This window comes from Narcine bancroftii, chromosome 4 (genome assembly GCF_036971445.1).
Source record: "Narcine bancroftii isolate sNarBan1 chromosome 4, sNarBan1.hap1, whole genome shotgun sequence".
NCBI lineage: Eukaryota > Metazoa > Chordata > Chondrichthyes > Torpediniformes > Narcinidae > Narcine > Narcine bancroftii.
In genome coordinates this window covers 241734521-241751997 of record NC_091472.1, presented here as the reverse complement: position 1 = coordinate 241751997, position 17477 = coordinate 241734521, and the positions used below count along the sequence as shown (strand labels likewise).

Sequence of the window (17477 nt, the reverse complement as noted above, 5' to 3'; positions counted from 1 at the left end):
GTCAATTGAGTGTAATTGGGGGCACGGATTCCTAGGCCGAAAGGGCTTGTCTAGGTCATGGTCATGTCAAATCCCAATACCTTCTCATCCAAGAAGTTCTTGAACCAGGCCTTGAATATACAGAAGCTTCCATAATATTCCAAAATTAAGAATTTTTTTAAAAAGTTGTGTAAAAAAAGAAAATTCTCCTCAACCAAGACCCCCCCCCCCGTACTAAAAATGAGGGGTCGTGCCTTCTCGTTCAATATTTTTTTATCTGACCGGCTTCTCAGTTCTATCCTATTAATCGCTTTCAGAATTTTGTATGTGCGTAATTCTTCTGCACACCTGTCCGTTTCTCCTCAATATTCATTTACAGGGCAAATTCCTCCATTGAAAGATAATCAAGGAATAGGTTTTCTCTCTCCCAGTTATTGCAATTTAAAAGAATGTGCATGAGGATTCATCACCGTCAATTTCACAATTTAGAAACAAAACACAATGTCAAAGGACTGATGAAAGGGACGCAGTCGTGTATAGTCCACCTGGTATCAGCCAATTCCTGCCCAGCCGGTACTTCTCTGAACAGGAGACTCGCTGTGAACATTGGGCCTAATCTGAGAGTTGCAGCATAGCGACCAACCCAGGGACATCGAGGAGGGAACACACGACAACGCGACTGAACCCCAAAACGCCATCCATCCTCACTTCGAGTTGGAAGGGGAAGGGGGCGTCAGAGGGGCTCATCTACTCACCGAAAGCACACTCATCCGCATCGGGGCCTCCAGCAGACACGCCATCTTCAGCAGCCCGCACGCCGTCAGCCCGAGGCCCAGCCGCACGGGCCCGGCCACACGGCGCAACCGCAACGCCGGGCGGCCGGACCCGGCAACGGAGCGCACAACTTCTCCGCCCTTTCCACCCCGGAACGATGTGAGGGACCAGCCGTCACCGCGAGGGACCGAGGCCGCAAAGTCTTCTTCAAAACTGATTTGTGAATCTTTTTTTTCAAGCTGCTGCAAGTTTATCGAAAGTTAGGTGCTGACATGACCAGCAGATTCGAATAATGCAAAGTTTTGCATGAGGGTTGTTTTAACCATGATGAGCTTCGCTCGACTTGAACCCCGATTCAACGGAGTGCTTTGTGTCACCCCATTTTATTCGTTGGCGGGTCCCCCCCCCCTCCGCGCGCCCCGGGGAGAAAGTGATGCGCTGCGTTGACGTGACGGCCGCGCATGCGCAGTGGCTAGGAGTGGCCTAGTCGACGGGAGGTTTGCAGACAGGTGAGCAGAGGCCCTCTGGATGCAGAAGGGCGTTGTGAGCAAACTCTGGATCGTTTTCAATTTTTTACCGGTGCACGTTGAATTTGTCCTTTCCCGCCTTCTTTCAAGGCAGACGAAATCTGCTGTTCCAAACTCCCATTGAAGCCTCACCCATCGTTCTGGGCCGCTGAGCCCATTAAAATGTCGGTCTCAGGCTTGAAAGAGAATCAATCCTGAGCATCTCCGGCAAATTGTCGTAGAACATTCCGAAAATCTACAGGGCTGGTGAGGAAAGAAATTTCTTCTCCCCTCGACCCTTTCTCCAGAGACTATTCGAGGAACTCCGCTGAGGAGACGGCCTCAGGTCTCGACCGTGTTCTCATAATGATGTCTGATTCATCGCGATTGCTGTTTCCATCTATTATAATAATAATAATAATGAATAGGGTTATGATCATGAACAATAACAAAGAAAATTAACTTGCTCATAACTAGAATTTCTCTGAACGTGTGGGCTAAGAAATTACTAATGTTCATTTTTGGTTATCTTAAGCAACATGATAGATATTGTAAAACAAAAATTGGTAGAGGGAATTGAGAATGAAAATTGTGGATGCCTTGGCTTGAATTGTTACAATCATACAGTGGAAAATGTTGTTTTGTGTGCTAAGTACCAATAAAACAGGTTGTACAAAATAAAAACAAAAGTGCAGAACATAGTGTTGCTGTTAAAACATTGCAAGTGCTGCAATAAAGTGGGTGTGTTCGGAGAGCTAAGTTGATGAACGGGCAGTGATTCTACAGGCCTTTAAATGAAAGTTCGTTATTACTATTCTGAACACAAGTGCCAAGAGTTTTTTAGGAGGTAAACAAGAAAATCTTGGGATGGAGTGCAATACATAAAAGTGCTGTCAAAACTCAGCTCTCACACAGCGTCCATAGGAAGTAAAAGGCAATCAACATTTTAAGACGGAGCCCTTCCTCAGAAATCTGGAGGGAGGGGACGAAGTGGAAGGAACACAGGCAAGAAGTAATAGGTGGATCCAGGTGGGAGGGTGGATATGAAAGAAAATGAGAATTAAAGGGAGAGAGACCTAAGAAGAGTATCTGTGACGAGGAAGGAAAGGCAGAGGGATATGGAGAGACGAGGTAGGAGAGTGAATGGGAATTGGAGGTCGATATGGCCGTCTGGTTGAAGACTGCCAAAACAGAATACAAGGTGTTGTTCCTCCATTTTGTAGGTGGCCTCAATCTGACAGCACATATCATTATGGCACTAGGAGTTCCGTATTGCTTCAGTGGACAGAGCAAAGGTACTGAACTAAACGATTGCCCAGTCTGTGTCCAATGTAGAGGAGGCCGCATTGGGAGCACTAGATGCAGTAAATGACACCAAGAGATTCACGTGAAGTATTGGTTCACTTGGAAGAACTATTTGGAGACCTGAATAGTGGTGAGGGAGATGTTAGTGCAGATGTTGCACTTATTGAAGTCACAGGCAGGTACCAAGGGGGTGATGACAAGGGAGTCATGGAAGGAGCAAGAGGAGGTGATTATGTCATTTGTAGTTGGTGGAAATTATGGAAAATGATATGTTGGATGTGGAGGGTGGTGGGGTGAGAGACAAGGACAACCCTATACTTGTTACATTTGTGGGGGGGGAGGGTGTAGGGGCCAGGAGCATATTTGTTTGAGATAGAGGAAGTAAGGTCTAAGTTAATGGCAGTGGAGGTTAAATGGGCATAATAATCTCAGTTAACAGCTATTCGCATGACTATTCAGTGAGTTTAATCCTTTCCCTCTTTTTGGTCTATCACATGTAATGTGTGACTAGTTCACACACAATGTCAGTGATGTTTAATGAAGAACTGTTTTCTGAAATAAGATTAACATGTGCATAACATGTTATCTATCTGCATTTAGAATCTCAAAATTAAATATAAAATGTATTTTATAATAGTAATAAAACTAAAGGATTTATTTAATCAGTTTTAATTTAAAGTTTAAGTTATACTTAGATTATTTTCCAAGCTTTGAAAAATAACTGAATGAAAATTTTTAAACTCCCAACCTCCAAACTTGAATAACAATTTTATTCCTGGAATTAAGGATTCATGTGGTAACATTGTTTCATTTTTGTATAGTTTTATTTTATAAAACAATAGTTAAGAAGTGTAAAACAAGTCTTCTAGTTCCAATTGTTAGGGTTAGCCATGAATGATTACTTTTCAACTGGTGAAAATTGAAAAATAATCATTCAAAGCAAACCCAAACATTGCAATGAGACTTTGTTTGGTTCAGAACCCAGACCTAATAAACACCAACAGTTATACATGTTTCATTATCTGAATTTAAACTGTCATATCGTGATCATTAATGCGATTCCATTTTAAAAGTCTTGAGATTTTACAACTCTTGTATTTGCTTCTCATAACTATTTATTCAATAGCATGTAAGAAAAATAGTAAAACTGTGTTTTATATTCCTGTAACTTTAACCAATAATTAATGAATATTGCCCTCTCTTTAATTTCAGAGTCTATGGTAGTTTAATTGGGTCAGTACACTGAGACATGAGCGTGCTTAAATAGGGCCAAGGAAGGGAGATTGCTCAAAAAGACATCCAGCTCATTGAAACTTGTAGTGCAAGCTATTGCACACTGTTACAATGAAGGTAGCAGTAGAAGGTTGCTGCCATGGTGAACTGGACAAAATCTATGAGAGTATTCAGTTTTTGGAGAAAAAGGACAATGTTAAGGTGGACCTCTTATTGTGCTGTGGAGATTTTCAAGCAGTCAGGAATGAAGCTGACATGAATTGCATGGCTGTACCCACTAAGTACAGACAAATGCAAACTTTTTACAAGTAAGTGGGTGTTCAAGGTCATTATTTTATTATCACCACTTTTGTTTCACTGTCCTAAATTAAACTCTCATTAATTGTTTGCAAATTAAGATTAATTTCCATCTTTAAAATGCTGTTTCAAATGTCTGCTGTAGTTAGTATTTACAATAATTTATATCAGTAATGTAAAAATATTTATGTTTTTAACCTCAGAAAAATAGTCTTGTCAATAAATTATTTTCAATTAATAAACTGTGCATAAAATATACTGTTTATGAGGTGAAACAGTTTTTTGTTGAATTGTTAAATATAGATATTATTCTGGAGAAAAGAAAGCCTCTGTTCTCACCATCTTCATAGGAGGCAATCATGAAGCATCGAATCACCTACAGGAGTTGCCATATGGAGGATGGGTGGCACCAAACATTTACTACCTAGGTATTAAAATACAGTTTTAATGTATCAGTGTATTCGGTAACAACTATAGACTTCAAATACAATGTTTTGGCCAGCAATATTAATTTTATCATTTTGGTGATCATAAATTTGGAAAGATATAAACAAGTTTATTTAAAGATTGGATAACTCATGCAGAAGATTTAGCTCCACAACTTTAAATTGTCTAATTTTTGTAACTCCCAGGTAGTGAAAACATTATAGTCTTTTGAGACTAAATTTCCTCTTTTAATTCTTTTAATGTGCATTTATAAATGGAATTAGGATAAAATATTAGCTTCCAATTCTAGTTGATTTGCTGGTGTTGAAAATGACAACAAGGTTGATAATATGTGACAAGCTATGCAACGTGTTTATATCATCTCTCAATTTATTTATCTTTCAAATTGTTCTATCCTAAAAGAATTTCAGTAATAGCAATGATTTAAAACAGTTATTTGTTATTTTTTCCTGTTACAAGGTAGGCACTATAAAGTTGGTGGTGCATTGGTGCATCTTTCACATTTTCTTTGCAATTCTGAATGTACTTGATGTTAGCATTCTCCTCAGGAAAAGTAAAACATTTATTTGTTTCTAGGATATGCAGGTGTGGTGAAGTATCGTGGTGTACGTATAGGCGGACTTTCTGGTATTTTTAAACCACATGACTACAGAAAAGGTAAATTATGCAATTGTCAAAGCACTGAAACACAACTGAAAATTACCACAATGATGACCCAAAATAAATGTCTTACAATTTATCTGCCAAAAGTAATTTTGCAGTAATCATTTATTTGTATACTTTTATCCAACTTTATTTCAATCAATTTGTGCATATCAAATTTAATATAAAATGTAATGTGAGGCAAAGCAATGTCATGGAGCGGCTGCAGGACATTCTGAAAGGGGAGGGTGAACAACCAGTTGTCATGGTACATGTAGGTAGCAACGATATAAATAAAAAGCAGTTAAATTTAAAAAGTACTGTAGTTATCTCAGGATGTACTACTCATGGGTAGACTGGGATCAATGCCCTCGGGAGATTGTTAGTGCTATTGGGGAGTGTTTAAACTAATGTGGCAGGGGGTTGGAAATCCATGCAGAAAGACAGGAACACAATGCAAAGACCAAAGAAAAGGTTATAAAAGAAAAAAAGTAAAAGTGGAGGACAGAAACGTCAAATGCAGAAGTCAAAGATTACTAGATTCCAAAAGGACAATGAGTGAAAAGGAACATTAACATTTGAAACAAGATTAATGAACTAGTAGCACAGATCAGTACAAAGGAATATGATTTAGTAACCATTATAGAAGTGTGATTGCAAAGAAGAGATAATTGGGAATTAAATATTCAAGGGTATTGGGTAAATTGGGAGAATAAGCAGGATGGTAAGGGAGATGGTTCAGGATGAGATCAGGGAAATAGGGAGAGATTATATACGATCTAAGGATCAAAGTTTGCTGATGACGCTGATTTGAGTGGAAAAGCAATTCTCCAGAGGAATGTGGAGGGTCTTCAGAAAGATGTAGATATGCTAAGTGAGTGGGTGAGTGTTTGGCAGATGGAGTACAAGTTTGGCAAATGCAAGGTCATTCACTTTGGAAGGAAAGCTAGATCAGATTATTTTTTAAAATGGTGAAAGATTGGAGAATGCACTTGTGCATGATTTCCAGCCAGTTGGTTTACAGGTGCAACGTAATCAGAATCAGAATTTATAGTCATGAACAAGTCATTAAGTTCAGAAGCATCATAGAGCAAACATTCATATTATATCTTATAACATTACTAGAAACAATAAGAATAATAGTGTGTGAAAAGTCTTTGGTTCATTGATCATTCAGGAATCTGATGGCAGTGGGGAAGAAGCTGCCCTTGTGCCATTGAATGCTCGTCTTTAGGCTCCTGTACCTTTTTCTGATGGTAGCAGAGTGAAGACGGCATGGCCTGGGTGGTGAGGGTCTTTGAGGATAGAGGCTGCTTTTTTAAGACATCGTCTCATGTAGATGTCCTCAGTGGAGTGAAGTCTGGTGCCCTTGATGTCACAGGCCGAGTTAACAACCCTCTGGAGATTTTTCTTGTCCTGAGAATTGATGCCTCCATCCTAGGCAGTGATGCAACCAGCCAGAATGCTCTCCACAGTAGAAGTTTACAAGGGTTTTCTGTGACATAACGAATCTCCTCAGACACCTCATGAAGTATATCCGCTGGCGAGCCTTGTTTACGATTGCATCAAACATGGAGACTCCAGGACAGATCCTCAGAGACCTTGACGTCTGAGAATTTGAAGTTTTTAACCTTCTCTACTACTGAGCCCTCAATGAGGGTTTTGTTGATGTTGAGCTCAAGGTTATTGTCATTACACCATTCAATGAGCTGATCTATTTCCCTCCTGTATGCTTCCTCATTGCTGTTTTTGATTCTGTGGACAACTGTGGTGTCATTGGCAAACTTGTATGTAGTATTGGAACGGTGCCTGGCCACACAGCCATAGGTGTATAATAAATAGAGCAGTGGGCTAAGCACACATCCTTGTAATCAATGAGGAGCAGATGTTGTTTCCAATTTATATTGACCGTGGTCTTCCGATGAGAAAGTCAAGGATCCAGTTGCAAAGGTGGGTACGGAGCCCTAGAATTTGTATCTTCTTGACCCGCACTGAGGGAATAACGATATTGAAGGACGAGCTGCAGTCGATGAAGAGCAGATGTATGCATGAGTTGCTGTTTGAGGTAATCCAGAGCTGAGAGGAGAGTCAGCAATATTACATCTGCTATGGAGTGATTGTGACACTAGGTGAATTGACAAGAAACAAATAGTATATTCATTGGTACAGGGATTGGATTTAAAAGCAGGGAGGATCTGCTGCAAATGTACATAGTACATATGGACAATTGAATGAAGTTATGGCCTTCTTACTTGAGAAATAAATATTGGTTTTGGAGGCAGTGCGGAGGAGGCTTTCCAGGGAGCAGTGAGTTAGCCTTTGAAAAGAGTTGAGTTGACGGTGACTATATTCGCTGACATTCAGAAGGATTGGATGGGATCTTGTAAGAACTGATGAGACTAAAGTGAGGGGGCATAACTTCAAGATTCAGGGAATATATTTAGTATGGAGATGAGAAGGAACTGCATCTCCCAGAGTCTGGTTAATCTGTGGAATTTTCTGCCCAAAGAAACCGTAAAGGCTGCCTTATTAAATATATTTAAGACAGGCAGATTTTTGCATAGTCAGGGAATTAAAGGTTATGGGGAAAGAGGGTCTTATTAAATAGTGAAGTAGGCCAAAGGCCCAGATGGCCTGCACCTGCTCCTAGTTCATATTTTTTATTAAGAGTCAGTAGTAATTTTTTCTTATTTACAGGTCATTTTGAGTATCCACCATATAATCAGCAGACTGTGCGCAGCGCCTATCATGTCAGAAATATCGACGTTTTCAAACTGAAACAGGTAAGATAAATTAATAATGTAAGTATCGTTATTGTGACTTGAGTTGTTAATACACTCACTCTCCTGGTTTTATTTACTTCATTCTCTTGACCTAGCTTCTTTTGCACCGTTTGATAGATGGTGACATAATTGTAACACAATGCCAAATGCTTGCAAAGATCAATTTGTAGGTGTCCTTAATCTCCTGATTACATTGGATATTTGCGGCAGAAAGTTTATTCTAAGTATTTGGGCCTGTTCAGTGCTTTTGACTCATTAATGGGAAAAGTAAGCAAAAAGATTCCCACTCCAATTTAGCACACCTGCAATTGAATAATGTTGAATCTTCCCATTTATTGCCAAAATAAGTAACCATCCAAAGGAACAAATGGCACTGGTACTAAACCTAGGCAAGGAGTTAAAAGTTCCAATATAGGGAGTAAATTAAATATTTTTAAGGTTGATTTTTCTTCCATTAATTCTCTCCTGATAGCTGAGCCCAAGAAACATAGTAGCGTGGGGAGAGCATTGGCTGATGGGCAGGAAGCAGAGAGTTGGAAAACACGGATCATATTCTAATTGGCTGCAGTTGCTAGTGGTGTTCCTCAGGGCAGTTTTGGGGCTGCTTCTTTTTATGTTTTTATTAATGATTTGGATTATGGAATGAATGGTTTGTTGGCCAAGATGGCAGATGATATGAAGATAGGTGGAGGAAACATGAAGGCTGCAGAAGGTCTTAAACAGATAAGGAGAATGGGCAGAGGTGGGAAATTAAATATGTCAGAAAGTGTACGGTCATGCACTTTGGTAGAAAAAATAAATGAGCTGACTTTTTTAAATGGGGAGAAGATTTAAAATTCCCAGGAGCGAAAGGACCTGGGAGTCCTCATGGAGGATAACTTGAAGATTGAGACAATGGTGAAGTCGGCAAATGCAATGTTGTCATTCTTTTCAAGAGTAACACAGTACAAGAGCAGGGATGTGATGTTGAGGCTTTACAAGGCCTCACTTGGAGTATTGTGAGCAGTTATTCGGCTCCTCATTTCAGAAAGGATGTGCTGACACTGGAGAGGGTTCAAAGGAGGATCACTGAGATGATTCCAGGAATGAAAGGATTATCATACGAGGAGTGTTTGACTGCTCTCCTCATTAAGAGAATGAGGGGGCAATCTCAATGAAACATGGCAGAGTAGATATAGAAAGGTTGTTTCCCATGGGGGAAAGGTCTAGGACAAGAGGGCACAACTTACGCTTAGAACAGAGATGGAAAGGAATTTCTTCAGCCAGAAGGTGATAAATCTGTGGAATTTGTTGCCACAGCCAGTTGTGGAGGCCAAGTCATGGCTATATTTAAGGCAGAGATCGAAAGGTTCTTGTTTAGCCAGGGCATCAAAGGTTACGGGGAGGTCAGGCAATGGGGCTGAGTGGGAAAATGCATCAGCTTATTATTGAATGGCAGGGCAGACTCAATGGACTGAACGGCCTATTTCTGCTCCTGTCTCTTGTGGTCTGTGGTCTTAATTGACTGTTATCTTTGTCTGATGTTGCGTAATAAATTATATTTAGCATGAGGTTCATGTAGCCATACTGAATTGACCCTCGAGCTTTATTTCAGGGTGGTAGTTATTCTTACCTCAACAAATGGTCTGTTTTAGATAGAATTTTATCATATAAAATTGCAACTAATTCAGCAGACACACCCTTGAAGGGCCCAGTGACATCCTGTAGCAAAGTGAATAAATAAGTGTCATCTTAAATAAAACAGAAAACTTTCCATTCATTTCATAAGCAATATGTAAACCTTGAGAAGTTCTGTTTCTTTGACAGTTGCGTTGCACTCCAGCATACAAATATGAAACTAACTACTTGCCTGCCAGGAGGAACCTTCCTGGACTGGGACTGTGTTCCAAGATTCAATTTGATGTCACGTACACAAGATGCACAAAAATCTTCCCTTGCCCTGCAAAGGCAAACGGAGCCACCAATTAATTCAGCACCATTATTAAAACAAAAAAAAAAGAGAATTCCTTCAGAATCGGTGGCCACAGATCTTGCTGCCTCCTACAACGTCACCACCTTTGGTGCTTACCATACAGCCCATTGTACAGTGGTGAACCTGAGCTTGAGGGTCCACGTCCCTGAATCGGTAAGAAGCCATCACCACAGGAGGCCAGCTCACCGTCACACTTTCACATATCGTGGGCCCAATTCCTGAATTCCTGAAGCCAGTTGCCTATTACCTGCCATGAGGCCTTTGGCCACTGGAGCCTGTTACAAGTAGCTACATTTAGTTGCTTGCATTCCATGCGGCAACCCGACAAAGAGGAATTTCCCCAACCTGTGGCTCAGACCTGGCTCAACTTGTCCACTGCTGTAATTTTCTTTCCTTCAGAATTCTTTCAGAGCCTCTTCTCGGCTGGAGCTTCCTTGGCACCTGCAGTCTTCAACATCTGGCTTCTGAGTATTAGTACTGCCATCCCTCAATTCTAAATAATCAAGCTATCCAAAAAAAATTGCTATATAAACATTTGTTTTTTGGAATAAGAACCGTCAAGCTATTTAGTCAAAAAAAATGAATCGATGGTAACTTGCTTATTTTGACAAAACCCCTCCATCTAATCCAAATGCTTTGTGGTAATTAGTTTCAGTACTCTTCTCAATATTATTCCTTTTATTTGCAGTTAAAACAACCTATGGACATTTTTCTGTCCCATGACTGGCCACGAGGTATCTATCACTATGGCAACAAAAAACAGCTTCTCAAGATGAAGGCTTTTTTCCGCCCAGAGGTAGAATCAAACACATTGGGGAGTCCTGCAGCTACAGAGCTTCTGCAGCACCTCAGGCCTTCCTATTGGTTTGCTGCACACCTTCATGTGAAATTTGCAGCATTGATGCAGCATACGGTAAGAGGAGTAGAGTAGATATTTTCTTGCTTGAAATTCACTTACAACAGAAATGAATAATTATTATAATATTAGCAAAAAGTAACATGCCTGCTAACAATGTAACCAGCTATGTATTGTGTATATAAGAAAATTCAGTGTTTCATGTAGCATTTGCATGTTTGGTGAATGGGAAACCTGAATCAAACAATTGGAGAAAACAATAGAGTCTTAACTGTGGCTATGGTAATATGTGCTAAGAAAATTATCATCCTTAAGTTTCCTGCAGAAATGAAGGCAACATGTAATTGTGTCAATAATAGGTTACTCCTTTGTACGGTATTTTTCAGGATGTTGTTGTAATTTGTCTTCCATAATATAGGTAACTTTATGTAATAATTTAATTTTTTTTAAATTTAGACATTCAGCATGGCAACAGGTACTTCCACCCATAAGCCTGTCCCACCCAAATATACTAATTAACCTAGAAATACCACACATTTTTGGAAGGTGGTAGAAAACAGGAGCACCAAGAGGAAACCCATGAACTCATGGGAAGAATGTACAAACTCCTTACAGTCAGCGCCAGATTTGAACCTGTTGTTGTTGATGCTGTAATTAGCCACTTCATTAATTGTGCCATCCAACTTTATGAATTCAGTGTTTTGTAAATTCTGAAAAAAAAATCTGCTTTTATTACCTAGTTTGTCCTAACAGTAGATGAATTTGTTAAGCCTCCCAGTTAAGCTAAACTATTGCTGTTCTAGATACTATTAATTACAAATACACAATAAGTTATTAATCAATAGAAAATTAGATAGAACCAAGTTATAATGTAAATTTGTTAAAGTTTCCATTGACCCAATTTAACAGATTATTTTACAAATATTCCCTAAAGCTCAGGGAACATGGAAACACCATCACCTGCAGATTTGACTCCCAAGTAGCATGTTGATTTGGAATTGTATCTCCTGCCTTTAATTTTCACCAGATCATTTGGTTGATGGTACATATTGTAGCCATTGTATACAACTAGTGGAGGGTGGCTGATGGCAATCCAATCCATGGACTACATAATCTTGAATGTTGATGAGCTTCAAGAGTTGTTGGAGTTGCACTTATTCAGGCAAGTGGGAAGTATTCCATTAGACACCCACCCAGTTTGTGCCTCGTAATGGAATTTGAGATTTCAGATGGTCAAAGACATGCTACAGGAGAATCATCTCTGATGTCCTCTTGAAACTAAGGTATTAATGCAGGCTGGTCTATTTGAGGTTCTGGTAAATGGTGACTTCCCAAGATGTTGATGATTGGCCTCCACTATGGTACACCATTGTCAAGAAGTTGGATGTTATTTTCTTGGGTTTTTTTTGCAGAAGACTGATGGTGAGCAGCTTCCAAAGGCAACAAAATTTTTGGCTCTGGATAAATGTCTCCCTCACAGAGATTTTCTACAGGTATTTTACAGCACTATTTTAATTTTCAGTCTGCCTAAGATGTAAAGGATTGAAACAACCACCTAACAGACACATACACCTTTCTCTTTTATTGCCATTTTAAAAGCATGGGTAAATTCAAGTATTCATTATGCACCCTTGGGCAAGGTGCCAGATGTAAACTGAAATTCAGTTGATGATGTCAAAGATTTTGCTGGACTCGACATGCTGCTTAGAGTGTTCTCCTGCACTGTCCAGTCTCTAACCTTAATTTATGCTGATGCAGAAGGCCTGATAAGTTAAACTTAACAACTAAAAGATGTCCCACAAGGTGGAACAGACTCCAGGCAGTGAAATCTGTAATATATCCTTAACATAGCTTGTCTTTGGTGAAGACTTTTAAATCGATTTTCAATGTCTTTTAATCATTTAAACCCTTTTCAAATATATTTAATTTAAAATATCAAAATATCTTGAATTATTAGTAATAATTAATGTTAATGCTAACTGCCAAAGCATGCAGTCTTCTCAATATAATCAGTGACTTCATGAGTGCAGCTATCCCTGGTGTAAAGCTGAAACCCTTGATTCACTTTATAGCTGGACGCTCTTCAAGTCAGTGCTCCACCACTGGGATGACCAGAAAGGCCAACTGTGAAGCAGGAGGTCAGGTGTGCATGTGCTTTTTATGGGATGTATTGAGACCCAGATCATTCTCAGCTGGAAGTCAGCTCAACATATTCTGTTATTTTTGTAAAACAACTTAATATTCTAAAAATACTGCCTTCAAATGACATTATTTAGAACAGTGGTTCTCAACCTTTTTCTTTCCACCCACATACCACCTTAAGCAATCCCTTAATAATCATAGAGCACCTATGGCATAGGGAATACTTAAAGTGGTATGTGAGTGGAAAGAGAAAGGTTGAGAAACACTGGTCTAGAATTTAACATTTTAAGTTGCATTCTCATGTAAATATGAGTATTTGGCTTGGTGGTTTACAATTCAGTTTGCATCTTCAGTAATTTTCCTTTGTCATCTTTTGATTAGATCGTGGAAATAGAGCATGACCCAAATGCTTCTGAGCACTTTGAGTATGATTCTGAATGGCTGGCCATTCTGAAAGCAACTAATGACTTAATTAATGTCACACCAAAAACATGGAATATGCCAGAAAATAACAGCCTGTTTGCAAAGTAAGTCTAGCCCATTTATAAATGCTTGTGAAAGATCAGTTAGTTTGTAAATCTACATGTTTCAAAGCTGAACATTTGAGAACAATTTATGATATTCACACTCAAAAGAATACAGTGCCTCCATAATGTTTATGACAGACACTTTTTTTCCCCTTTATTTGCCCCTGTGCTCCACAGATTTGAATTTGTAATCAAGCAATTCATATGTAATTAAAGTGAAGCTTTTATTCAAGGTTATTTGGTTTGACCATGTAGATATTCCAACACTTTTTAATACTTAATCCCCATTTCAGGGTAGCATAAAGTTTGTCACATTTGGCTCCTCAGGTATGTTTAATTGCTTTATTGGTGCAGGTATAAGAGAGCTAGACTTGCTTCTAAGCTTTTGATCATCTTCAGAGTCTGTAGTTGCCATTTTTCAAAATGAGGACCAGAGTTGTGCCAATGAAAGTCAAAGGAGCCATTATAAGGCTTAAAAGAAAGAATAAAACTGTAAGAGACCATGATCCAGACCTTAGGATATCCAAAATTAACAGCTTAGAACATCATTTAGAAAAAAGAGCTTACTGGTGAGCTCAATAATCGCAAAGGGACTGGTTTTCCAAGGAAGACCCTCCACTGCTGATGACAGAAGAATTCTCATCATAATGAAGAAAAATCTGTAAATGTATCTCTTCAGGAGGCAAGTATGGATATGTCAATTACTATTCTGTGCACAGAAGACTTCATGAACAGAAATAAAGAGCCTACACTGCAAGATGTCAACCAATAGTTAGCCACAGAAAAGATGGCCAGATTACAGTTTGTCAAGAAGGTTTTAAAAAGAGCCTGCAGAATTCTGGAATAAAGGTCTTGTGGGCAGATGAGAACAAGATGAGACCAACCTGTATCAGAGAGAATAGCACGAGCAAAGGGTGGAGGCGTAAAGAAGCTGCCCAAAATCCAAAGCACACCACCATTGTCATGGTTTGCATGGTTCTCTATTTCCATTCATGAAAGTCTTCTGTGGACAGTAGTCATTGATATATCCTGCCTCTTGAAGAATGTTTCTGATCTTTGGAAATCCCAAGGTTTGGACTATGTCTGGTCATCATGTTGAAAAATGGCAACTACAGACTCTGAAGATGATCAAAAGCTTAGAAGCAAGTGTAGCTCATTTATACCTGCACCGATGAAGCAATTAAACTTACCTGAGAATTCAAACACCTGTCAAGCCAAATATCCCAAACATTATGGTTTCCTGAAATGAGGGGACTATGTATAAAAAGTGCTGTAAATTCTACATGGTCAAACCAAAATACATATAAATAACCTTTGGAATGTGCATTTTAATTACATGCAAATTGCTTGATTACAAATTTAAAACTGGAGCACAGACAAAAAAAGGAAAAAAGTGTCTTTGTCCCGTACAGTATGGAGCTCACTGTAAATCCCATCATACAGCACAACTCTGATTATCTGAAATCAGATACTGCAAAATGCTCAGTTATACAATTTTTTAAAAAATTTTGGATAAATGAAGATATCTGAAGCAAATCAGAAATCTTCATTTATCCAAAAATATTTTCTGAGCCAAACTGACCAGGGACTTCTGGCCCCGACAGTGACAGAAGCAGCGGACCTTGGGTACCCTGCTGCGTCAGCAGGCCCTCAAGCTCTTAGGCAGGAGTGGGATCCTTGGGCTCCCGGCACGAGCAGAGTCTCAGGGGGGAAGTGTCAGTGATCAGTGGTGAGGGCCAGCTTTTTTTTTGTGAGAATTAAACATTATTTTAATACTTAAAAGCCTTACCTTGTTGTTTGTTGTTCAAACACTGTTACAAGTGATTTGCTGTTCCTACTGGGCTATTTTTTTTTAAATGACCAGATCACCAAAAAAACGTTTATCTGAAATGGGCCCAGTCCTGACCATTTCTGGATAATTGGAGTTGGATCATAGGAAGCCTGGACAAATGAAATTTACAAAATATGAAATATCTATGAATTATTACTTACCAGATGAACAAGTGTGTTCCTCACCTTTTAACTCCTTAAAATCATAGGCCTGGTATGTGCACCAACATCATCTACATTCTACCATTTGATTGGAGCCGACTGCTGCTTGGTGAATGATTAATGTAATCTCTCCCAATGTAAATGTGAGGAGTCTGATTATTTATGCAGTTGTGTTTTCAAAGGCCTGTGTGTACACATGTGCACATTTACGGTACTAGCTTGGTGAGCATAGACAAGTTGGACTGAAGGACTTATTTCCATGTTGTAGAACTTGATGGCTCTATACATAATCTTCCAGACAAACAATAGATCTGCAGGGGATGAGGAACCAGAGTGTTAGACCAGATAGTAAAGTGGAGGACGAACAAAGACTTGCAAGGAGTGCATTAAAGATGGGATTGTTCAGGAAAGAAATGGGGTCACAAGCAACTAGTTTTATTGGTTGGCACAGACCAGAAGGGCCGATTGGCCTTTTTTCAATGCTGTAATATTCTGTGGTTTGGATTTAATCCTTTCACTGTTTTTAATTGTAAGTTTTGTGCATGTAACAAACTGCTTTCATTATTTCTGTATTGATGCAGATGGGACTACAGTGTTTCTGAAGAAGATATCGCAGAACTGTTGAACGAGCAGGGTCATGATCTCCAAATCCCGAATAATTTTAGTCCTACAGTCCCTGTTTATGATCCAGCAAGCCCACAGAAATCAAGAGAACCTACCCATTTGATTAACCCTCAGACTACAGAATTCTGTGCCACCTTTGGCCTCACTGATCTGAATGTCAAGGTGAAACAGATGGAAGATGAGGGTCTCATGGAAGGAGAGGACGAAGACATGGATGGTGCTGATAATCTAGAGGAGCCCAGTGATTATACCACAGATACCTCTGGTCTCTCTTCCTCAATTAATCCAGATGAAATAACACTGGAGGATGATGTTGATGATAATGGGGAACTCAGCACACATTCCATAGAACCCTCCCCAGATCATCCATTTACAGACTCGTCAGCAAATTTCTCAGATGTGAGGGATCTCCCTGATTCTATGACCGTGTCATCTGATGAGACACAGGACTCTGCAAATGAGGAACTGGACAGATCGGGAGATAGCAGCATGACTGAGGGAGAAGGAAAGAGCACACGCACAAAGGCTGTGAAAAGAAATAGTAACGAGCATGAAAACGGAAGCAGTGGAATAAAACTAATTAAGAGGCGCAACCAGAGTATTTACCATTCACAGCTTGATGAAAATGAAGATCATGAATAAAAACGTTTGTCATGTTGGACATCAGGAGCATCAGCTTTGATGCACAATGAGTTTGAATACAATCAGCATAGGGATGTGTTTTCAAAGCTGGACAAAACTGTAGGAATACAATTTATTTTTAAACAATATAAATACATTTAATGCATTCATTGGTCCTGTTAGTCGACCTGCATATTGGTGCAGACCAGTTAAATCACCTTTGTGCTCTTTTTTTTAAAGCCATTATTTTTTAAAGCTATGTGGAGAATAAATCTAATCAAAGTTGACATACAATGCGACATTTGCAAAGGTTCAAGTACCTTTCAAATGGAGATTTTGCCTGGAATAAATTTCGCAATGAAAATCTGAATATTGTCCTTATTCATGTGAAACTCGCTATTTTAAAACTCCTGTTTGTTTTCATCTTCAGAAACATGGACAGAATCCTGTAAGTTTGCCAACCTTATTTGATGAATCTGGCTACTTTCAAATTTGTGGTAATCTTGACAAACTTTGTAAATATGGATATTTAAGGAGATAGGATTTTCAAAAACAAAATCCCTGTTTTTTCAGTATTCTACTTTCTTAAGAAGCAGTGAAAAATGTCATTTTGTTGACATTTTCCCCATCCTTAGCCAAGGGAATCTGAAATTAACCTATTCCAATTGCTCCAAAAAGCACTTTTCATAAGCTAATCAAGTCCTTTTTAATGTTTTGTAAGAAATTGTACAAAATGTTAACGTATTTATATACACTGCAAGTTAGATTGTGAATTTT

General features: G+C 39.1%; 2 protein-coding genes across 5 annotated transcripts in view; one reads left to right on the top strand and one right to left on the bottom strand.

The window, feature by feature from the left end:
- armc8 (armadillo repeat containing 8) overlaps positions 1-1175 on the bottom strand; it is a 144111-nt gene extending 142936 nt beyond the window's left edge. For all 3 annotated transcript variants that reach the window (XM_069934508.1, XM_069934506.1, XM_069934507.1), the window contains exon 1: positions 735-1175. Coding sequence is in view for 2 of the 3 variants with exons in the window: in XM_069934506.1 (XP_069790607.1) it covers positions 735-779 (45 nt within the window). In the remaining variant the exon portion in view is untranslated. The remainder of the gene's footprint in view (positions 1-734) is intronic.
- Positions 626-17070, top strand: dbr1 (debranching RNA lariats 1). Of its 2 annotated transcripts, none has more exons than XM_069934510.1 (9): positions 626-1262; positions 3777-4105; positions 4398-4522; positions 5118-5198; positions 7881-7966; positions 10627-10851; positions 12207-12287; positions 13318-13463; positions 16037-17070. In XM_069934510.1, the coding sequence occupies exons 2-9, from the start codon at positions 3909-3911 to the stop codon at positions 16719-16721; spliced, it is 1626 nt and encodes a 541-aa protein (XP_069790611.1). In that variant the 5' UTR covers positions 626-1262; positions 3777-3908; the 3' UTR covers positions 16722-17070. The 2 variants fall into 2 exon arrangements, with proteins under 2 accessions (XP_069790611.1, XP_069790612.1); XM_069934511.1 differs by lacking the exon at positions 626-1262 and adding an exon at positions 1291-1526.
- Positions 17071-17477: the final 407 nt, after the last annotated feature.